General features: G+C 30.1%; 1 protein-coding gene across 1 annotated transcript in view; it reads left to right on the top strand.

Annotated features, from left to right (window-relative positions):
- Smp_121660 (hypothetical protein) overlaps positions 1-25,868 on the top strand; it is a 44,875-nt gene extending 19,007 nt beyond the window's left edge. Inside the window, exons 3-5 of the mRNA XM_018799553.1 lie at positions 18,237-18,380; positions 19,357-19,470; positions 25,357-25,868. Of these exons, the coding sequence (XP_018646583.1) occupies positions 18,237-18,380; positions 19,357-19,470; positions 25,357-25,649 (551 nt within the window). The 3' untranslated portion in view covers positions 25,650-25,868. The remainder of the gene's footprint in view (positions 1-18,236; positions 18,381-19,356; positions 19,471-25,356) is intronic.
- The last annotated feature ends 435 nt before the right edge of the window (positions 25,869-26,303 follow it).

Here is a 26,303-nt window from a genome sequence, read left to right as displayed (position 1 = left end):
TGGTCAGTCTTCAATTGGCCATATGTGCATACTGTGCGTATTGCCTCGATATTGCCTCAATTTACAAGCATTGTAAGCAAAGATGGATAGTGGCTAGCAGTGGATTAAGGCAATATCGAGGCAATACACACAGTGTGCACAAATGGCCAATTAGAGACTGATCAGTTGCAGTCCTAAGCATCAATGGGAAGATTCAAACAGACAGTACTAGGTGAATTTAAACTTCACCCCATTGCACAAGCTAGTGGCTATCAGGACTCAGAAGCTGAGTAGATAATGCGATGGCGTTTGAAGCGAAAGGTACTGGGTTTGAGTTCTAGAGCGGACATCAACTATGAGATGCAGCTGACGAGTCCCAAGTAGGGTGAACGCGCGTCCTGGATTCCACTGTTAGCCACTATCCAACTTTGCAAATAATTGCCTGGTTTTTAAGATATTTGATTAAGATATGAATACAATAAAATGAATGTTTAATTACTTATCAAACAAGAAAGGGTTTTACTTTGTCGAAATATTAACATCACTAATATTTTAGTCTTTATTTTTTGCTTTGAATCTTCAAGATATTTGTTTTATTTTGTTATTCAACACCATGAACAAACTAATAATTCTTCAGAAAGTTTACTTCTTATTCCCTTAATCTTTTGTAATAAATTGAACTTTTAGATTGGTTATTAGATTGAAATCTATATGCGTATTCATCAAATGGATATTGACTTGAAGTAAGAGATCCTCAATTTTAGATATTGATAATTAAAATTCTCAAATAAGACAAGGTGGTATAATCTGCGCATCTTGTTTAGTAGTATTTACTTCAGAAATAAAAAAAAGGTATTCAGTTTACATTAGTTGGTGCAACAACATTTAAATGGATAACACTTATTATTAACCAAAAAGAGTTATTATGTAGAAGTGAGGTTCAAAAACAACAAACTGTAGCTTTAGGTAATGTTAAACAAAAGTGCTTAATCTTGTTATAGGGAATATAAAAATAATTTTGATCTTCAAAAATGGATAGTGGCTAGTAGTGGAATCCAGGACGCGCGTTTTGTCCTATTTGGGACTTGTCAGTTGGATGTACTTGCATCTCAGAGTTGATGTTCAAACAAACAATACTAAGTGAATTTAATTTTGACTTTCCTTGTGTGATTTTTTGTTGCAGTGAATGTCACAACCCATGATTTTATAACTATTGCCGGGGATAAAAATAACACGTTTTGGCTATGAATTTACTTTCGATAATTTGAATAGACTTATTTGCCACAGTTCATTTCATATTAACGTTTGCTACCAAATAATTGAGATTACGCTTGACTGTTATATTGCCAGTTTAGAAACCAGTTTAGCTTTATTATTACACTCTACAAATTCACAAGATGGAATACATTCTTCATGTTATGCCTACTTTTACGTATTATAATCAGAGTATCATTTATGTAATATTCAAGTATTACATTACTCCAAGATGAGTTGAATTAACCGCAATCTCTTTAATTGTACTTGAAGCATATATTGAAGTTATATATAAGGTGGAAAATTAGGATATTCTGAATATAGATATTTAGTTCATGTAATTATTTTAAAATAGTTAAGTGTTACGTTTGAGTGTGGCCGAACATAAAACACTTCTTTGATGCATTTGAGTGCAGGTAACAGTCACATTAACGGATGAGTTATACTCCTATACTTTGATATTCCTACAGATAAAATGAATTTTCAGCTCATTGTTAAGTTTAAAAGCGATACAAAAATCAGATGAGCATTGGAGCAACCGGGACATCAATCCATCAATATAAGTATTTATAAGTAGTATATGTACATAGTCGTAATGTTACAGAGCGATCAACGATTATCAAGAAAATCAGGAATTATTCAGTTATATGACTCATAAAGTCTACATTGATTCACGTTATTCACCTGAGAAAGTGGTATTTTGGGAAATATAACACTTTACAGGACCCATCACTCAAACTAAACATGCATTGGCAATAATTAACAGGCAAATCAACGAAATTTCATAACTTCCTAATTAAGCAAATACTTGGTTATGAAAAATTCAACCTTAACGTAGAAATTAGAAAAAGTGATGCTGATTTATTGTTTCTATAGTAACTTCAATTTTTGAATTACTGTATCTTAATTTGCTAACTTATTCACATCATACATGTAACAGACTTCTCTAAAATTGTATAAACCGTCCAACCTCTCTAAGCAATCAATACATAAACTAATGTTTTTAATTTACTGGTCCAAGATAATTCTCGTCTCATACTTATTCTGCATTCATTTAAAACTTTTATCTGAAAGTCATGTATGCACGTTGCCTGAGTGACAACGTTACATCACTTAAACTGGTTACGGTCAATAATTTTATTTAAATCAATAAATTTTGTAAATTTGACTACGACCATCGAGAATAGTTGGGAATCCATAAAACAAAATATATTCCAGTTAATTAGTTTCAATTACTATTCATGCTTTGTTCAGACTTACAAAGAGAATAAATAACACAAAACTCAGTTCATATTCTGCACGGTTCACAATTACAAGCTTAAATAGATACATGAAGAATTAATTGGTTAAAATGATAAATTAAGATTAAGTTTTTATGAGATCCACAAAACCACCAGTTGGTTATGCCGTGCAAATATACTTAAGGTTTGATCGGTTGATTTGTATTTTGGTAACTTACTCATTTAATACCAGTCAAGCGTATGAATTATCAACATGATTAAGAAAAGAATATAATTTCAGCAACGACAAGTAGCATTTATCCAAATACATCTTCAGATGAAGTTTAAACTTAATAAGAAAATAAATATGAGGATCTGATAAAATCATCAAAACTATTAAATTCGGAATTCAAAGTTGAAATTGTTACGATATTATAAGGCTTTTGCCCTAGAAATCACAGGAAGGAAATTCTAATTACCGCAAGATAATTGGAAAATCCTTTTAAACTGAAATTTACTTGAAGAAAAAATTTCATGAATGTCAACTGTTTTATGAGAGATTAATACTAATTTCAATATTTAATCGATACAACATGGGAGCGCACGGTATTATCGCGGTTTCGACAGAGTTGAACGACGAATATGCTCAGCTTCATTTTATTACACCTGGTTGTCAATAATTACCCTGTGGATAAAATTAAAACATTTAGGTTTCCTTGTCTGATTTAATCACATTTTGCTCATATGTTTCAAAATCACCTCTTAAATATAAGTAGGAGTTCAGCCATTAAATTTTTGAATTCAAAAGAGGCTGAAGTAACTCTACTTTTTTAGCACAGTAAGGAGATCCATAAGATGATGTCGACATGTTTCATTCTTTTCATATCCTATCTCCGTTACTTTTGTATTTGGGATTCGCTTATTCATAAACTTTATGTTGTGTTACTACACAATTTATAATAAGTATCAGTTTTAATTGCTTATCTTTCAAGTTTCAGCATTATTGTCATACTGCAGTGAACAATAGCACAAATGAAGACAATCGTATGTATTTGAACACTAAATGTCAGAACGTCTCAGTAAAATCTGAGAACCAAACAGTAACTACTTAATTTGCAAAATTTCAATCGATTGTCTCAAACTTGACTGTTCCTTTTGCAAGTATCAGTCAATCGTCTCAAACTTCAGGGTTATTTTTTTGATTCCACATCGATCATTCTTCGTTCTCGTTTTCTTTTCTTTGATCTTCTTAACCTTCTGCTACGAGGTATTTCACTTTCGACTGATTTACATACTACTTATATCTATCGACATCAGTAGCACTCACCTCAATACCTATCATCTTACTTTTACCAATAATTTCGTCTTTGATATTAATTAACTGTGTATTTGGGATAACAATTTATGCTAATACTACTCAATTTTACGGTCAAACATGAAGAGTAAGTAGTCTAGAATAAAAATATTTTCATAAATATTGAAGAAGCATCTAGTAAAATTCTACTTTAAATTAACAACTTCTTGTATTATTATTAGTATAAATAAAGTGGATATGGACAAAACTGACGAAATAAGACTCAAAGTTTTTGTTATCATGATCTATACAGCCATCTTTTGTTAATAAAACTAAATAAGGTATCTAAATTTCATAGTCTTCTGTTATATTGTGAAGTACTAATGTAAAAATACGAATTCAATTTTTGATCTATCGTCTAAACGTTTTTAATTCATATATAGAATATGATGTAGTAATCACACGTTTTGTTGTTTTCTCATAATTTACTGATGCTCCTATCAAACAATCATTAAATATTATCTATTACTTACTCTGAAGAAGTGGCTTACATCAAGTCACAAAACGTCAGAAAGACAATTTTTCTACTCATTGCAATATAACAAAAATACATTTTTTATTATTAGCCAAGAGTGTTTAGAATTTGATAACGATCTCAATGAAAAATACCTATTAAATATATCTGAAATCATTAAAAATTAGATAATAAGTTTACATTTCACACATACAAAGCAATGACAATTATAAAATTTGTAGTTTTGCTGATAAACGAGTTACTGTATGTAGATGCTGTTTCTATCATTACGAAGCAAAATGCATAAGATGAACATTTTGAACATGTCAGAGGTATATCGCATAACGTCAAGTTTAGTGAAAAGATTAAATTTTTACCATAATCTAGGATTTCTTGATTGGTTGGCTGAAAAAACCGAATAAATATTTGAATATTGGTGTTCTTCGAAAGCCGACACATTCTGAAACGTTTCTAGCTTAAATGCCAGTATAGGTTTTACCAAAAGAGGTGATAGTTGCTAAAAATCTATTGAACTGAGTGTATTATGTCGTTATTGAAACATAGACAAAAAGACAAAGGTAAATCTAGCCATATCTGCACTGCAAATAAATGCATATGTTGCGAACTATGTAAAAACATTAAAATGAAAGGGTAAGAAACAACAAAAGGCCCATCGAAAGAATTGGTCAGTTCTGGTCAGAATGCAATGTAAAAGAACACTCCAAGAGATAAAAAGAACTGATTATAAATATGATATACATGTATATTTTCAAACGAACAATACTAGCAGCTTGGCACTGCTGGAATCAAATGATGCAGTATCGAAGAAGAACAATTGGTTTGTTTCTGTGATTACTAATATACTGACTCTAATGTTTTCTATGCAAATGAAAGAAGCTGATTGGTAAATATGAGGATAGCGAAACACAAAGCATGTTTAAAATGTATTCCTGGATCATCGCAACACTGAAGAAAACTTAATAACAGATATATAGCAGCATATTGAACAGAAAAAGGACAAAAGGTTTACTTCGATAAAATCAAAATCTTTAAAAATATTTTGGGCCTTTTGACTGAAGATTTACAACCAAAGTTCTACTTATATGGCCGAACATGAAGAATTAAGATAATCAAGATGGCGTACAGTTAGTGTTGTAATTTCAACTTAATAATGAAAAGATAGGAATTGCATTTGTTTGTTCTGAAACTATTTTCAACACATGAACTGAAATTGACATAAAACGAATACAATTGTCTATTTATTTCTCTTAATCTATTCGTTTTGATAGATCAGTTTTTTTCTATCTAACAAAATGACACATTTGATCTCTACTGTAGCTCAAGGGTGAATACGGTAATCGATTTTCAAATGAGAGTTGTACACACGGTTGTTGTGTGATCCTATTTGTACCTAGTGATTTTTGATTATTTCATTGAAAAGACTGAAATCGCACTGCTTAGCGTAGAGTAAGAGTTATTCAAATTCAGTAGATGAAAGCTTTTCAAATAGAACACTTTTCATGGCTTATGAAAGTTGATTGTAGTTTCACTGTATAAAATACATTCTGTTCCATATAGATACTTTATATAAACGGGTAATGTTTTGGGTCAGTAAAATCTAGTATATAAATATTTCCAGTCGATACTGCTTAACCAGATCATTGGTTTTAACATTTACCACAAATATCCACAGTAACCTACGAATGAAAAGAAATAATCTTTAGAAACTTAAAGATTAGTATGGAACTGAGAAGATCCCATTTTTTCAGTAGTGAAACAACCATAAAAACATAAATCATAGATCTAATGACTTAGTAAAAGCTTTACTGTTTATTAAAGGAGTGTTAGTCTAATTTCATTGGTTAATATTATTCAATTGTTTTTACAATTCAATTATGAAGGAAGTATTTAAACAATGATTGTAAAAGTTTTATTAAACTCAGCTTATAAAATCGTTGATTGTTGAAGTTATTTAAACATTAACGACTGATCTAATATTAGATTGGTAATGCAATAATCCATTAAATTAATATATTAATCAAGCATGATTATTAATATAATTAACCATTAATTTATACGATAATATAAAATCAACTTATTTTTCCCCAAATAAATAAACATTAATTTACCTGCTTTTTTGAGGCTGAATGGATTTCCAAACTATTGACCAATTCCGAATGATCAGAATATTTTATAAGCCATTATTTCAAAGTTTGATTTTTCTCATATCAACAAAAATGCTTTTATCATTGCTCAAATGTTTCTAGTTTAGTTGCATGGTAGAAATATCGATAATGATACGTATAATACGTATAAAAAAAGATATCATATTCACTAATGTCTACTCTAGTCATCCCTGTTAATCAAACTATGCTTCATTGATTTACGTAAGGTCAGTACAAATATAAAAGCATTTGTAACAGTGGTATAAATGTATATTTAATGGTTGAATTCAAGAGTCGATCAAGACCGATATTAAATACCTGCAAGCACTGAATGGCCGTTTCGTCCTAGTATGGGACTCCTCAGCAGTGCTCATCCACGATCCTGCACATGAGACTCTATATCAGGGTCTTGGATCTCGTGCATGAACGCCTAATCTCTAGATCACTGAGCCGTCATCCAACGGTGTTAGTGCCTAACTTCAATCCATCCATGTTCATGGACGGGACCGAGAGTCCTGAGTTCACGTCTCACGTGAGAGATTGTGGATGCGCAACCTCCACAGATTCCCATACTGATGTATTTAATAGCTTATATTATTTGTTCATACAATATATTTTATGTCATTTCTTAAGAAACACTGCAAGTCAATTGTACTGAAGAGAATAAAGGTACTTTAGACTTCAGTGCTAAGAAAGACTTCATGAATTTCTGTAACTATTCCTTCACAGATCGTCAGTGTTAGAATTTGATGATAGTTTCATAGGTATACATACAATACTTCTTATAAAATTAACTTATTGATTACCACATTCTACTTTAAAATTTGAAAAAAATTAAGCTTCTAAGCGGAGATGGATAGTGGCTGGCGGGGAAATCCAGGATGCGCGTTTTGTTCTATTTGGGACTCGTCAGCTGGATGTACCTGCGTCTCAGAATTGATATTCACTCCAGGACTCGAATCCAATACCGTTCGCCTCAAACGCCATTGCGATGTCCACATTCTTTCGAAATAAAGATTATGATAAAAGTAATGAGTTCTCTTGTTATTTAATATAAAGAATATAACAGTCACTTATATTTATTAGAAGCAAATAAGATGATATCACAAAATTATAAAAAATCAAAAATGTTAACCCTATAATTTCGATCTAATAATCCATAGTTACGTTTTTTGTCCAGTTTTTCCATTTTTTGTTATGGCTATCTAATATTAAGGACTCTATAATAAGGACGTCACTGCAATTTACTGATATTTATTTTTAAGAAAATTATCCAGGTGATTTCATCGTACTAAACGAGCGTTAATATAAAAATTCTTTCTGAATCTATGCTCAATGAATTAACCATTATTCGAAGTGATAATCATTATGACAGATAAACAGAGAGTGAAACTACGCACAGTATGCCCATATGTCAATTAAAGACTGATCAATTGCAGTCCTAAAACATCAATTAGGAAGATTCAAACAAACGATACTAAGTGAATTTATTGATTGTTCCGTTTTTTAAACAAAACTATACAAGTATTAAATCCAAAAAAATATTTAGAAAATAAGTCGATTCTTTTAATTTAATGAATTTAATAACTACTCAGCTTTGCTTAAGAACAGTCTACTTATTTTCTATCATTAGTAAGTTTATACATACTCAGGTAAATACACAAATGTATTATGGTCATAAAGTAAGTACTTCCCACGTTCAAATGTTTAAGACCAACCTATTTTTTCCCTTTTTTCTTTTCTTTTGTATTATTTTATTCTATTCACTTAAGTACTTCATAGAGTAGTTAGTTGTTAAGAAAGTAACTAACATAACAAATGATACTCATAAATAATTCGGCATAGTTTTTATTGTCTTTTTAAGTTAAGAGAATTAATTAAACTTACCTTTATCTTTTAGTAATATTATAATAATTCTTATATTTTACTATGGAAATGTTCTATTAAAAATATCAGTTTTTTTGAAAAGAACTTTTAATTTCTTTCTCTTTCTTTAAACTATAACTTAACATTCAATGAACAATCATGAGAAGAAGCTAAATACACTTAATATTTAGAAAATAATTTAATTCCTTAATCAACCTTAAAATTTGAAATGCCTATTGTTTCTTTAAAAAAAGTATTTTAATGATACCTTTTACTGGCATGAAAGTGTTTTTTCTTTCATTGTTCTTATTGGATAGCGTTTAAAGATAGAAAAAAAACAACAAGGAGATAATTGGTTAGTCATAAATATAAATGACAATCTTCCAGTTTTATATAATGTATCAATTTTATTATGGTCAGTTATTGTGACTATCAGGACTCATTAGCTGAGTGGATAACGCAATGGCGTTTGAGACGAACGGTATCGGGTTCGAGTCCCAGAGTGAACATCAATTTTGAGATGCAGGTAAATCCAGCTGACGAGTCCCAAATTAGACGAAACGCCCATCCTGAATTCTAGTGCTAGCCACTATCCATCTTTGCTCATAACGAATATCGATACTGTTTTGAGACTATTTGAAAATAAATTAATTTATTTTGAATAGGATTGTTATATCCTGAAGAGAATTATGTATGGTATTTTTTGAGGACTGTTCATGGACAGATATGATACGTTTATTTCCTATTGTATGGTTGTTAAGTAACTAAACTACTCATATTCGTGTCCCTTTTATTATAAGCTTTATTTTGACCTATAGACTATTATTATACGATTGACCATTCTTGAGTTATCCCTAGTCCATTAATTACTGTTCCCCCTATTCATAGCCACATTTGGCCAAATCTTGTACAAATGTTATTTTCTATTTTATGGTATGATGTGGTCAGTTTGTTTGGTATATAAACTCAATATGTTTGAGAATAATGATTCATACCACAGAGACTGTTATTAGTGTCCTGGACTTAACTGACTGGGCTAGGCAGATAGCAGGACTGATAAGTACTCAAGACGGTTTTCGTGTATCTAATCGATAATTCACTCCTCTCTGATTGGCGCTAATCACCACGTCATATATTAAACAGGGATAATATTCTAAACCTAAATCTAAATATATTTTATTACCTAAGAGGATGAATTAAACAACGAAGTAAGATAAATTTAAAATATTTAACAAATTTGACATCTTTTAATTTGCAATAAAGTTGATTATTTATACAATGTAGTTGTTATTATATAATGGATAGTTTTTAATTAACTTCGTAGTTATGTTGTCAATAACAACTCAGATTTACTGAAGCACAAACTTTTCTACTTTCAATAGACTAAAATAGAACCAAATGATTCTAATTTTTTTAAAAAAAGTAATAATTTTTGTTTGATTATATTTCAAAAATGGTTTCAGTAAATATGGTTTACGGAGTATAATTTTTCGGCTCAGGCTAAATAAAGTAGCCATTTTAAATAAATTACAAAATTTTGGATTATAAATGCTAGGCCTTATGATCAAGTTATTTTTGCCTCTTTATATAAGGCTAAGGTCAGTTTATTACTGAAATGTTTACCGATATATTTGTTTGTGTACTCAACTTTAATTTACACAGGCATGTTTTAGAATTGTTTTGACAAGAAAAAAGAGTAATGAAATTAGTAAAATTTATTCCGGTTCCATGAATATTTGGTGTTTTACTATCTAACTCCAGAAGGATCGGTCAATGATTATGTTCATGATATAATGGTTGTTATATACAAGTTATGACATTTACAACTCATTGAATTATTTTTTTATTATTCCGTTTCCCCGCTAAAAGTGAGTTTGCTCTATTTTTTCATGTTATTTCGCCTCATTATTATACTCTCATCTACGTAACTGAGGTTATTTTCATACCATATATTCAATTTGTCTTTTTGGTATTGCCTCCCAAAACTGATCTTCTTTATTATGTTCAGATCATCGATCACAGTAGTGTATGTTTTTATCGGACATCAGATCTCGGGTCACTAAAGTGGTGAGCCCTTCTTTGAACTTAAAACAATCTACAAAACTACATCTGCGAAAAAACATCCTCATTCTATGCATTCGATGAACGAATGCAGAGTAGCTCACTCAATTGACGATGAACACAGACGGCACAATCTCTCAAATCTGTCACGAACAACGAAGGAAATACAGTAAGAACATACACATTCACAATTCGTGTTTTTTTATTGACGCTTTGTTCATCAATCCATTCTTCTCATTCATCTGTTTTGTGGGTTACTTCATTAAAATTATAATCATTATTCTATTCTCATCATCGTATTACTGTCATCTTTTCACTAAACGTAGAATTATTATTATTTATGTTGACAATAAATTATAACATTTACGCAGTTATAATACTCGTTTATGGAATTATAATAGTATGGACAGCATCATCGTTTGATTATTTCGTAGTCAGATGGTGAGCAAATAGAACTGTACAACAAAGGTTTAAAATATATAAAATATTTTTCAGTACTAAAAATGAGGTTCTAAAGTATAATAAAGTAAACTATTTTTAATTCTGATTTTTAATCTGATCCTAGTAGAAGATGGAAATCTGTCAGTCAGCAATTTAGTTTGAGTAATTTATAAAACACTAAACGACTAGCTAAATATTCTCCATTATTTTATCCTTTAATGAGTACATTTTATTTTTTGATTACTATGGAACTAGAAGGTTCAATCATAAGGTTTATTAGCTAAAGTAAAACCTTTTAAATACTTAGGTTTCATGGTTTTATTGGCATGAAATGAAAAATACTCTTTTCTCCTCTCTTAAGACTCAAAATATCTTACAAAATTTGATCCATATGGATGTGATCAGTTGAAGTGTTTCTGTACTAAGACTGAATATATCAACGATTTTTGTTAGATTGTTCGATATTTTGCCTGTGTTGTTTTGTTATGACAAATCATACTACTATCCTAATTATTTAACATCTTGTTGTAGTATTATACATACATGCAAATCTTGTACTTATTGCTTTCAATTCACAAACTAGTTGTCGGAGTGAATTTATCTAATGATAATTATAATAATAATCTAATAATGTTATTCATTAATCTAAATAATATAAATCAAATTACAAAAGCATTTCTTATCTCTAAAATATTCGTTGTTTATAATATTACTTAAAAAATGTAATCTATAGAGTTGAGATCATGAGTCAATTGAAACTAGACCACTATGGAAAACCTGGAAGCACTGGACGACCGTTTCGTCCTATTATGGCACTCCTCAGCAGTGCGCATCCAGGTTTTCCACGGTGGTCTAGCTTCAATTGACTCATGATCCCAACTCTATAAAATTACTAAAATCTCCACAAAACCCCTTCTGAAAATGTAATCTAACTAATTTACAAGTAATTTACAAGTAATTATATTAGTTCCAAGTAACAGACCATGTTAGATGAAATTCAATGATATTGAATAAATCTATAATCGGGAAACTATTTGACGAATATTTATTGATTAATCAAGACTCATTTGGTAAATTTAAATGCTTTTCAGAAACAAACAATTTTTTTAAGACAATTATAAAAAAGTTAATTTTTAAACATTTTATCTATTATTCTACCTGATGTCATATTTATTAGAATTACATTTGAATTGAGTTCTCAGGGGAATAATATATTGTCTGAAATATAACTAACTGAGAATAATCAGAAGGGGTTTTTGTGGATATTTAGTATTTTTCATAGTTGAAATCATGGACCAATTGAAACTAGACCACTATGGAAAACCTGGAAGCACTGGACGACCGTCGCGTCCTATTGTGGGACTCCTCAGCAGTGTGCACCCACGATCCCGCCTCGCGAGACTTGAACCCAGGACCTATCAGTTTTGCGCGCGAGCACTTAACCGATGGACCACTGAGCCGGCATCCGACGGTGTTAATGTCTAACTTCAAATGATCGACGAAATTGAGCAACCATTCACCAATGTCATCAGTGAGTTGACAACTCCCAAACGAGAATAATATTGAACCTGTGATCTTTTTTAATTTTTGTAAAGATAAACTTATACATCTAATATTTATGTTGAACATATAAATAAACTATTACATTAAGTATATACTTTACTAGAAAATAGAACAGAGGAACTTGTTGAGTCTATTCATTAAGTTAAACAATACTCTGTCATTTTAACTTATTGTGTTTTTTATAACTTTCTTCTAACTACTTCATTAAAGAGTTTGATGGATGGTTAAACCAATTCCGTAAATAACTACTCATGCACAAATTAATCTATTATTCAGTAGTATTTAATGATGTTTTGATAATATATCGGTTCCATTCTAATTTTTTTTATTATTTTCTATTGTTTGTATTTTGTTTATTATATTTATTAATAAAAATTGGGACGAGAAAAAAGATAATTGAAGGAAATGTGTAAACAATTAGAATAACAAAAATAACTATTTATTTACAAATGAATTCAACTCTTTGTATAGTGAACCTATTCAAAAAAGAACATTGTTATTTATACTTAATGAAGGGTAATCAACAAAGAAACTTATTTCTGAAATAAATTGATTTGCGACTGTTATGTTTATCTTATCTAACAAATTGTTTTTTCATTCTAATTAACAAATCACTCTTCTTTTTTAAATGCAATGTTGAATAATCTTCACCGAATAAAGAGAGTTAGATTAAGTAGTATTGTTGATGGATATACTTATTAATAATGAATGCAACCTATGATGTCAAGTCGAATATGGTTACAAGGAAATTAGACTTGAGATTTGAGTGGAATAATTTTTAAAAAAAATTGTGTAACAGTTGATGGTAGCTTTATGTGCTAATACTTAATGACTTATTTAAGATCTGATGGCCAGTTTACTTGTCTTTAAACTATTAAACTGGTTCTGGATAATTCTTTTATGATCCATAGCTTTATAGAACAAATTTTGAAGTCGATCTTCGTATTTTTGAGGAATCGACAATTTTTTTTTGAAAAACGTGAGCGATTTTCTGCATTTAATGTTTGACCGTTAGAATACTTTTTGTTTAAGGTTACGTCAATTTTCTTATCCATTTCACCAGTCAGGTGAACATACAGTATACAACTACGTAAAGATCAGCCAAGAAGGAATAAATTTTCTCATCCACTTACTACGTAGGCGGGTTCATTACTCTCATTATTGATGGTTTGACACTAGATCATTATATCATTTAGTGGTGTGGGGTATTTAGACTTGGATTACAATGCTAGATCTTAAACTAGGGTGGATTAGGCCACTCGTTTCTTCAAAGGGGAAATAGTACCAGTGCAGCAGTGGATGGGTAATAGTAGTCTCTATCTACATATCAAGCGTTAAGCCGAATGCTTTTTTTGAAAACGCGTTTCTTCATCAAAGTTGTAGAAGCTACACCAAACCTTCTGACCGAATGGATTTCCTACTTAACTACGCAAAGTATAATTCAAAAAAAACATTAAAGTAAGGAATAAATGAAAAAGTATCTTCTTCTTTTCAATGCATTTGTCAGTAAGTAGGCCTTATGCATAGATTGAACGCTTGTTCTATCGAAAACATGAATCGAGCATTTTTATACTTCCAGTAGCATCTGTCTATTTGTATTCAAACAAGGCCTACTAGATGGATTATTTATTTTATTTAGCCGTACTTACTTAAAAGATACTGGTGAAGATGGAGTAAGCTGCTAACTAGAAGTTCGACACAGTACAGTCTACAAACAAATCTATTAAATTGTTGAAAGACTGTAATTTTTAAAAATCTGTTACGCCTTCTATCCCTAAAAATAATGGATTTTGCATCGCATATCTTTTAGATTTAAAGCTAAATGAAAGGTGAGTGAATAATAGTAAGAAGCTGTGTAAGTGAGTTCATCACATCTCAATTCATTTAAATTATTTTTAGTGCGAATAGATTCGTCTTGTATTCGTCATAGAAAATTGAGAGTAGCTAAATCTATATCAGAAAAACAAGTTCATAGGTTAAATATTCCTTTATCTTTCTCGTCATATGAAAAGAAGTACTAATGTTGTACAAAATGCAACTTTTATAGCAAAGAACAGAAGTGATATACTTAAATCTATTAGAAAATTCGACATCAAAATTTCCAATTTACTTGAAAATTTAAGTACTTTCTAATATCGATTTCACTCTTCATTACTTTTTTTACTATTATTCTCGTCAGTTTTACACTCCTATATTTTATATTTATTCATTCAAGTCAATAAATAATTACAGAAACTTTCTGATGTTTTATCAGTTAATCTAAAATTATATAGCACAAGTGAGTCAAATGTTTTCTGCAAATGTCGTCGCCAAAACACTACATCTAAAAATATTATTTAAAATTATTTGAAGTAACTGAGTTTTACTAGCGATCGTGGATACGTACTGCTAGGGAGTCTCGCAGTGGGACGAAACGGTCGTCCAGTGCTTTCAGGTTTTCCATTTTGGTCTAGCTTTAATTGACTCATGATTTCAACTACAAAATTACTAAAATCTCTACAAAACTTTTTTCTGATTATACTTTTATTACTATTGCTTTTAAAAAATGTTCATATATCATTTGATTTATCGAGGAAAGGGTTTCATTCTAGTTGTATTATAACTGTATCACAGTGATATGTGTTCTTCTTTCGTTTATGAATTAAAATCAGTTGAATATATTAGACATCTTCTGAAAAGTTCTTTAATTAGGTCAATAAAGACATATAATTAGTATGTAAAATTTATTTCTTAGGTATTCTTAAAATAATAAATTTAAGACTCACCAGGTATGAAATGTTGTTTAAATTTTAATGTCATGGACAAGTTCAATAGTTTAGACTGTTGTATCCCGAAGAGAATTGTGAATGGTAACTTTTGAGGACTATTTATGGACCAATGTAATATGTCTGTTTCCTATTGTATAATTGTTAAGGAACTAAACTATTCATATTCGTGTTCCTCTTATCATTAGCTTTATTTTGACCTATGAACTATTATTATTGATTACTTTCCCCCTATTCACAACCACATTCGGACAAATCTTGTACAAATGTTATTTTCTATTTTATGGTACGATGTGGTCTGTTTGTTTGGTATACAAACACAGTATGTTTGAGAATAATGATTCATATTTCAGTGACTGTTATTGGTGTTCTGGACTTAACTGACTGGGCTAGGCAGATAGCAGGACCGAGTATTACTCAGGACAGCTCATACGGTTTTGTATATCATTGGGCGATCAATAAATACACTGCTCTCTCATTGGAGGTAATCAGCACGTTCATATATTAATAGAGCACGCACGCACTCATACGATATAACATCGACAACATCGTGTAATATGTTATTCAATTCGACATTTTGGTTAGCAATAATCGCATGATAGAAATAAAAGTTCATCGCTTTATCACCTAGAAAACTATAAACGTCACAGATTTTTCATACGATCATTGTAAATTTTTCTTTCTTGAGATAATATTCATTATCTGTAGTGGAAATAGCAAACTTTTGGACTTATCGTACAGGTAAATATAAAATACCAGTAACATAACAATTGGAATTTCATTCATTTTCTTTTGTGTTATTACAAAGTAAACGTCTGAAAATTATGTCAATATGTAATAAAACAGATTTTTATTCATTCTTAACATTATTAGATCCATTCTTCTTTAAGCGTTGAGTCTAAAATTTAAAAAGTACTCAGTTTTACTCGGCTGAGAGTGTAAATACTATAAAGGTGATCCAGAGCTATAAAAACATAGAGGAAATCCCTAGTGAAATTATTTCTCAATAATATATTTTTGATTACTAACTACGCAGTATTTAATGAAACTTAAAAAAAAGTTTCTTTTAATGAAAGATACAATTCATGGTTATGGTACCCTCTGGTGATAGTAATGTGTTTTAAAATCCGTTCATATAACGATTAAGCTAGATCATTGTAAGCAAAGATAGATAGAGGCTAGCTATGGAATCCAGGACGCGCGTTTCGTTCTATTTGGGACTCGTCAGCTGGATGTACCTGCGTCTCAGAATTGGTATTCACTCTGGGACTCGAACAAAGTACCTTTCGCTTCAAACGCCATTGCGTTATCCACTCAGCCATTGAGTCCTGATAGTCACTTGCTTGTGCAATGGGATGAAGTTTAAATTCACTTAGTATTGTTTGTTTGAATCTCTCCATTATTGTTTAGGACTTCAACTGGTTAAACTAGATCAGTTTATGGAATTATTAGTTACTGTACAGTATTTCATATATTTAATTCCAAGTTACTTGATAAACTATTTTAACAAAAAGTATTAAATTTGAGAGATTTTAATACTCTAGAAACTATAATTATTATTATCCTCCCTAATCATTAAAATTAATTATTCATTAGGAAAACTTTCTTACAGAACAATATTTATGCAATTTGATTTCTCCGCTAATTTACATATTTAGCTAAATGATTCTGAAGGTTAAGTCAATTATAAATGACTTTTTTTGATAAAAGCACAGAAAAGAAACTTTTTTCATAGTTAAAATAATTAAAGGGGGGGTTAAAAAAACAACTGGAATTAAGCTGGATATGTCTAAAGTATGTTATGTATTAATAAAAACAGCATGAATTCATGAAACATATATTAAATGTTCATTGTAGGCTGATACAATGAAGCTTTGGGGATAAAATGTAATCACCAATTAGTGTAGAATTAAGATAAAATTATATCTGACACAATAAGATTAAAACAAATAAAAAGGTTATAAGAAATTAATGATACCGAGTTTTAACAAGAAATCTGAGAGATTGTGAAAGACTTTTGCAAATATTAACTTGGTGTGTTTCATTAACTCCATAAATTACTTGATCATATGATTGAAAACACTTGATTGAACAGTTTATTCAGAGTTGAAGTTTGACAAAAGTTATAAACTCATAACGTACTTACCAACGCCTGTTATCCCTCGTGAAGGACCATAGGCCGCACACCAGCATTCTCCATCCAACCCTGTCCTGGGCAATCCTTTCCAGTTCATTTCAGTTAACATTCATCCTTTCCATATCTGCTTCTATTTCCCAGAGTAATGTGTTCTTTGACCTTCCTTTTTTCCGCTTCCCTTTCGGATTCCAAGTTAGGGATTGCCTTGTAATGCACATTGGTGATTTCTTTAATGTATGTCCTATCCACTTCCAACGTCTTTTCCTAATTTCCTCTTCAACTGGAACTTGCTGGTTTGTCCTCTCCCATAAAACGCTGTTGCTGATAGTAACCGGCCAATGGATGTTGAGTATTTTGCCTAAACAACTGTTTATAAATACTTGTACCTTCATGACGATGAATGTAGTGGTTCTCCACGTTTCAGCTCCGTACAGTAGAATGTCTTGACGTTCGTATTGAAGATTCTCACTTTGAAATTAGTTGACAGTTGTTTTGAGTTCCATATGTTCTCCAATTGTAGAAATGCTGCCCTTGCTTTGCCAATCCTCGCCTTTACATCTGCATCCGATCCTTCTTGTTCATCAATGATGCTTCCCAGGTACTTGAATGTTTCCACCTCTTCCAGAGTTTCACCATCAAGTGTGATTGGGTTTGTGTTCTTAGTGTTGTATTCTAGAATCTTAGTTTTTCCTTTGTGTATGCTGAGGCCTATTGATGCAGAGGCTGTTGCTACATTTGTTGTCTTCATCTGTATTTGTTCGTGTGTATGAGATAGGAGGGCTCGGTCATCTGCGAAGTCCAAATCTTCTAATGGATTCTGAGATGTCCATTGTATTCCATGCATCCCTTAGATGTAGAGGCTTTCATCATCCAGTCAATCATCAGAAGAAAGAGGAAAGGGGAATAAACTGATAACATTTTATAATAAATTTTATCTTCTATTAAACAATATACTATTTTGTTATATTAATATTTAGCTGTAGAACGTGGTAATGACTGTCCAGAAAGTCAACCTTGGCCTTGTCGAACACCTAGAATATGTCTATCTTTTGATTTTATTTGTGACGGGGAACCAGATTGTCCAGATGAATATGATGAAGATCCTGAAATGTGCACGGCAAGTAAGTTAAACATAATATTTTTGAGGTTCTAGAAATAACTGTTAGAGGATTTATCATTCAATCTAGTTGTTACTAATGCTCACAATAGATGAACTCATGTTGCTAGACAGAAATCAAATGTCTATCGTATTTATAAGGTTCATTACTATAAAAAGTGCAATATGTGGTTCATAAAGTGTGCCTGATGAAGTTACTCTTCTGATTCCCATAAAATTCCTTAAAAACATATTCTATATCTCAAAAGACATAAGATTTCGATAGATTTATCATCTTTAGTCACATCTAATAAATTAGTTACCTTAAGATATTGTAAGCCAACATCAAAAAATCTTCTGAAGATAAAGTCTTGTTCATTGTGAATCGAAATATATTTACGTATGTTATATTCAAACTGCAGTAAATAAAATTGGTTTTATTCAAATGTTATTTCAACCTAATCTATTATGTCTACTCCACTTATTTCCATGAATAATTGAACACTTGAACCGTATTAAGAAAACAGAAAGATTACTTTGATGGCTGTCTCAATTCATTTTGATTGAAAACAAATAATACTATTATCATTTAAAATAGTATTATAATAACTGTGGTTTTTAATTATAACAATGAAACCTCATAACGTAAGTTCTAATAAGCTTCGTAATGATCATCTAAGGTTTTGTCAGTCAGTGAAACTTAGTTACTTCATAACTTTTCACAGTTGTTTGTAGGCATCAAAACCATCTAAAAACGCATAAATATTGTATCAGTGTTGGATCACGTAATTTTATCTGTGTCATGTATAATTCCTATACAATTATCTAGAATAATTCGTATCAGTGAAACAAGTTATTTAGAGAATAATTTTCAAACTGATGGTTTTTATTCACTATTCAGTATAAACAACCGTATATCTTCAAAAATATATTTCATTGGCCAACACCACAGTTTTCTAGGATTAATTTTTTATAAATTTTTATCATTTACTTTCTGATAGAGTTAAGACCAGCACAAGAACATTTAGCTGGATTTATACATCGTTACCAAAACTGGCTAGTACCAAAGTTTTTAGGATATGGAACGCCAGAAGAATTAGCTGCCAAACTTGTTGGTAAGAGATTTTATTTGATTGGATATGTTTATTTTAAGTTCATAGGGTTATGCCAAAAAACGAATTGTGTTAGAATTCAAAATCGAATTGTTTGTAGTCATATCTATTACTCAAATATGGTAGATCTTCACTATCATGTCATTCTTGTTTAATTTGATTAGTTTTTAACATCAATCAATAATGTTTAGTGTAGATTTTTAGCATTTTCAAAATTTTGACCTGATCTCCTAAACCCTCTTTGCAGTTGAGATCAAGATAAATACTTTTATCATCCAATTCAGCAACTCTTTTTCATGAACAAATAATTGTAAGAAATCTTTAAGAAGAGTTATCTGAAGGTGTGTTTTATTTCATTTATTAAAAACCCATCATTTCCTACCTAATTTCAGTTTTTTCTTCAAATGGCATAAGTACATTCTTGATTTACTTTATTGAAAAATATGTCAGGTCTTAGGATATAAATCATACATCATTTTACTATCGTAAATCAACTTGTGTCGTAACATTACAAAATAAACAGTACAAACCTGCATATTTTTGTATTAGTTGTCTATTTTTATTTTAGGAAATTACTAATGGAAGAAGGAAATATCCCTTAGTTCCTATGATCATTTATTATGAGAACATTTCTGCAACTTTGAAAAATCAGTTTACTAATAAACACATTATTTTAAAGAATGACGTCAGTCATTGTAGTGTGTAACAATGTAAGACTGATGAATATAATAATGCCTTTTTGAAGAAGACATATTGTAAAATTCTCTCAAAGCTGGCATTTTACAGTCTCAGTAAAAAACTGATAACATATTTGGGAAAAAAGCTGCTATTTAAAAGAAGCTCTAGTTGATTCTAAAAAAAACTCTGTAAATATAGAACTGACACGTAAATTATTTATTTAAACAGTTTTGTAAACGTTCAATGGTTTGTATTGAGTCACATTGACTTGATGCACAATGCACTTGAGTTTCAACCAGTTAACCATAGATATGACAAATTTTCCATAGTAACATGAAAATATAAATTTCATTTAGAGCAGTTTCTCTTTTAGATTATACGTCTTATTAAAAATGATATCTATCCAGATAAAAATTTCAGAGGCTAACAATGACTGAAAACTTTTATAGGACAAAGTTTATCTCCCTTCAATAGAACGATTCACAGTTCTGAAGTCTTATCGTAATCTTTTTGTATGAACATTTTGAGTCATAAATACTCTATGATGGGTTATCAAATCGTTTAGTATCTCCTCTAAATGTTTACAAAATCAGACACAGCCGGATTCGATTCACCATAGTTTATCAATAGAACTTTATAATCTTTCATTAATTATTCATTTATTCTATTTATTAACCAGACAATCACTGATCATAGTAAAAATAGAAAGCAAATATTTTTCCTATCTAAACATTAGACATTAGTTTGGCTAATGAAATGAATAGTAACTAACTTAAGGAAAATAATAGAAAATGATTATTTCTATTTGACTGATAATGATAATTATTCTTTCTTTGAATTTATATGTATTTCTATTTCTCATTATTATTTAGTCTCGTTTCTATCTTGATTCTAGAAACTGTTTTTCTTTCCTGAACTAATCCTGTTACTGATTGTTTCTAATTAATTTTTATTATCATAAATCAAATAAGATTATTTTGCATTTTTTTTATAATTCATTATGAATTAAGATTATAGTTGATTGACTGATTAAGATAGAGAAATACTAATCAAACTTCTCTGTATGAATAATAATGCTTATAAATGAGATATGGTAATTGTATTTGTACAGATTACATTTCTAGATGTATAAAGATGATTATATGTTCTGTTTACGAAAATATTATTCTTACCTTATGTCTTACATCAACTTGGCGCCCAAATACTGTGAAACTATTCGCTCTAATTTGGACGAAAGTTTTTATTATGAAAAATCAGTGAATTTATAAATCCCAGTGCTACATAATGAATATATTCTCTTTTAAAAGAATGCTAAAATATCTTACTTTAATGATGACTTTGATTATTTTGAAGAAGAAGTTGTACTTCTTTTTATAATGTACACACTCTTGAATGGAAATTATAGTAAGTAAAAAATTTAAGAAAAAAAATGCTTAACTGTACTATTTATTCATTACAATTATACTATGAGAATACAATATTTTTTTGGGATATAAGTAAAATACCAACACATACACACATTGAAGTCGAACAGTTGCATGTATCATCTTGTCAGTTAGAACACTGGACGGCTATTTCGTCCTAGTATGGGACATCTCATCAGTGCTTCCAGGTTTTGAGTGGTGGTCTACCTCAGATTGACCCGTAATTACAACTGTGAAAATACTACAAACCTTACAAATCCTTCATAATGATAACAATCATGTGCTCACTAGTGGTTAGCTTCGAGATGTAACTCCTACAGTCCTAGCAAGAAGCCGTGACCAGTGGAGTTTAATTCGAGTCAGGCGCCAGATAGTTATCTACTTCAGAGACTGGATGAAGGGTTGACGAAGATCAAGGATTGATTAAAGTTAGACATCGACACCGCTGACTGCCGGCTCGATGGTCTAGAGAGTTCGTGCAAGAGACCGAGAGTGCTGGCATTGAATCCCGCGTGCCGGATCGTGGATGTGCACTGCTACAGAGTCCCATACTAGGACGAAACGACCGTTCTGTGCTTGCAGGTATTCAATGGTGGTGTAGCTTAAATCAACTGGTGTTTCAAACTGAGAATGTAGACGCCATCAATAAACCTTATGATACTAATAATAACATGTTTACAAAAAGTGTAAAATGTTCCTAATAATTAAATACAACTTATAAAGAAACTTAACTCTTAAATTACTTCATCCAAATGACTGCAAATTATGTAGTACGAATAACTTAGAGATTGACTATCCACATTTCATTTCATCTCCAATCAAAATATAAAAGGAAGAAACGAAAAACGTAAATAACTTTTTCCTCTTGAAAATATTTTATAAACTTGAACTACTAACGCAAAATTAAACTAATTTATCGTCTAGTATTACTTGTTTGAAGTGAATTCAAACTTCACTCCATCTCACAGGCAAGTAGCTATCAGGACTCAGTATCTGAGTGGAAAACGCGATGGCGTTTGAAGCGAAAGATACTGGGTTTGAGTCCCAGAGTGAAAATCAACTCCGAGATGTAGGTACATCCGGCTGACGAGTCCCGAATAGGACGAAACGCGCGTCCTGGATTCCACTGCTAGACATTATCCATCATTGCTTAATCTATCATCTATTTTCAATGTTCACTCTATCTCTTATAAACGTATACTTTTATTCACTACACTAAAAATTATGTTTCACATGTGGGTACAATTGAATTCAAATAATTTTACATTTTATTCAACTCTCTAAAAAGTCTACTCATTCTTGACTACTTAATGAATTAAATAGAATAGTGTTTTAATAAATGTAACATAATTAACATAATTAAGAAATTTTAATTGCATTATATAAATTTAAATCATTCTATATACAACATTTCCATACATTAAAATGAAATTTTAAAAAATCTAGATATTTATATTTAATTGTCGCCAGTTAATAATTCTATAATTTTATATACTACTTAGTTGTAACAATATAAGTAGAACCAGTATGTATTATTACAGTTGAGATTTTTAGAGTGAAATATGCAAGAAAAAAAGAGAAAGCAATAGAGTTGGAAAAATAACATTATAGTGACTATACAAAATGAAGCATTATAACAATGTTAGTTTGTTATTTGTTCATATTTTTATTTTTTACAGAATATTTCAAAATATGATAACGAAAATGAAAGTAGGGAACATTTGCAACTTTTAATATAAGTAATTGTTGGTGAGACTATAATTTATGGACGACTTTTGGGTGACGCTTAACTGACCTTGAAAGTATCCACCTAATAACTAGGATCAAATAAGGGTTATAAACCAGTGTGGGGAATTAGAATTATGATTTGCAAATGAAAGTTTAGCCTAGGAATTATATTTAGGGTTTTCATCGCGAACTGATATCAACTATAATCCCAAAACTCTATTTAAAGAAATAGATGAGTGAATTTCGCGCCAAAATCCGATACCTGTTATCTTATACCTGGTTGATTCGTCCATAATTTATGGCCTCGCTTAATTGTTTAACATTTTTTCATCGAATGTTTCTTAGATAGGTATTGATGGAGGTAAATGAAAACCTGTGCATTAAAGGAAAGTAATATTTGTTCGTATTTAAGAAATTGGAACGAGATAATATCTACTTTGGAAATTAGTTTATTGAAACATGGGAATTCAGTAAATAGAAATTCATAATTCATACAAACCTGATGACAGAAAGAGTAGTTCCTTGCAAATAGGTTGTCCAAATCCAGAAAATCATGTTTATGCAAGCTGTTACAAAACATATTTATTCAAAAAACTGAATGGTAGTCTTTTGTGAAAAGAACTAAAGGCTTATTTTTATCTTCATATATAACTGGAAAGCCTTCAATACAATTGGAAAACAAATGAGTAGAGCATTTAATGAATTATGTATTTAACTGAATAAGTATTTTTATGTAATATGGCAATACGTAATTTACGATGATTATAAAATGACAAAACCAATAGTTTTTAGTTGAATAAAGGACTGGTTGAAATAAAAATCTAATTCAGCAGTAACTTCATTATATTGACTAGTTTATTAACTTAATACAGTCCGTTGTAACTATCTATTAACATTTTAAGACGTACACTGAATTTATTGGAGTAAAGTGCATTCACTTATAGAAGTCAGTCACTTCACATATATTTCTGACATTCAGTACAACTGAATTTTGATGAAACAAAAATTTTCTTTTCAGTGTAACTGATTACTTTAATTTATTACATTTTTAAGATGCTCTCCTCAACAGCTAAAAAGGATGATTGAACAAACAAACAATTAAAATAATTAACGAAGATAGCAAAGGTTTATTCTAATGCACTAGTGCAAACATATAGGGTGGCAAAATATGTTCGAAGAAATTTTTGTGTGGTTAAAAGTCAAAATTTACAAATATACTTCATGTAGAGTTAAAAAGGATTACTTCCTATCAAAACGATATTTATACTTGATCCCAGCAGTCGTTATGGTAGGATAGTTCAAAATATTCTGTTAGAGTATTTATTTATTTCTGTCCAAAAAAACTGGTACTTTTAATTATTGCTGTATTCAAAACAATCATTCTTTTTCATCAATCAAAAACCAAAAACGATCTTGAAATAACTCTTTATTGAATGATTAACTTCTTCAATAAATACGATTGGTGTAAGTTATTGTGAAAAAACATTCGGTTGAAATATATTAATTGGGTTTGTAGAAAGTGTCATTGTTATTAACGGAAGTATACCACACCTTTTTGACACTTTATTATACGAATAAAGTATAATGTTAAACGCTTTTTTATGCAAGTGTCATTTCCGATGTTTAATGTAAATACACCACTTATTACAAACTAGAAAAAAATGCTTAAAAATTAAATGAAAAGTGAAACTTATAGACTTGTGAAATTAGTCAATTGGATTTAATGGAGATTTATCATGGATTGAATTAATAAGCTTTAAGTATTTCATTTTCGAACACTAAATGAATAATGAAAGTTTTTATATGAAGAAAGAAAAAGTTTTTCTTCTAGCTTAACAGCAAATGATGGTTGTAGTTGGGAATAAATGAAATCACAGTCGTTAAGTGATTTTTTGTTTTTCAACCATTTTAAACTTGTTCTTATAACTACGTGATAAAACATCCACATTCAATCATCAATTGCATAGCAACCTTGTTTATTTATTTATTTATTTAATTGTCCAATGACTTTCATTTGTCTTTTATTTTTTTATTTTTTATATTATGAATTGTTAATTAGAAAGCAAAACAGTATCGGATTATGCAAGAGCAGCAAAATTAAATGAGACACAATTAAAAAATTTAATTAAATTAATGGAAGGTGTTAAATCAGGCAAAGAAATGGAATTATTTTTATTGGGTATGCCATTAGGTGCATGGAGTGAATTATATACATTATTTCATCGTATTTATATTAGTGGATTTTTAGATAATTTAGAACCAGCTGAAAATTTTCAATCATTAAATCGACAACAAAAAGAAGAATTTTGGAGGAATCATATTTATCAACAAGTCAAACGTTTTCTTTATTAATATTAATTTTATTGAGAATATACACACAAAAAAAACCTTTTTTTTTGCTTATAAAATGATTTTGCTAGAATACTATGCAGAAACTTAAGTATCTATGTTCAGTAATAATAATAATGATACTTGCAATAAGTGAATTGATGAAATCTCTTATCATTCTAGTCTGATTGATTATAATAAACAGTATACAAAAAGAAATGTATTATACATTGTGTTCTTGTTAATTGGCTTACTTTTCATTTAAAACAAAGAAACTAACAACAAGTGAATAATAATTTTGTTTATAGATGTATAATGTAGATCAGTTATGGATTATTTAGTTGTTACAATATACTAAAACATTAATTTTAATATTTGAGATCAATAATCATTTGAAGCTAGATCACCAGGGAAAACCTGGGAGCACTTGACGGCCGTTTTGTCCTATTATGGGATCCCTCAGTAGTGATCATTCACGATCCCGCCTCCCGAGATTCAAACCTAAGACGGGCCATCCCGTGCTTCCAAGTTTTCCATGATGGTCTAGCTTCAATTGAGTCATGATCTCAAATATTAAAATTACTATAATATCCACAAAACCCTTTCTCATACTAAAACATTAGTTATTTACCTATGAAATAAATAAACATAATAAACTGATTTCTTTTCATATGAGGT

The sequence above is a fragment of the Schistosoma mansoni genome (assembly GCF_000237925.1).
Source record: "Schistosoma mansoni, WGS project CABG00000000 data, supercontig 0144, strain Puerto Rico, whole genome shotgun sequence".
In the NCBI taxonomy this organism is placed as follows: Eukaryota; Metazoa; Platyhelminthes; class Trematoda; order Strigeidida; family Schistosomatidae; genus Schistosoma; species Schistosoma mansoni.
The sequence above is the reverse complement of the archived record's forward strand: the minus strand, read 5'-3'. Positions and strand labels throughout refer to the sequence as shown.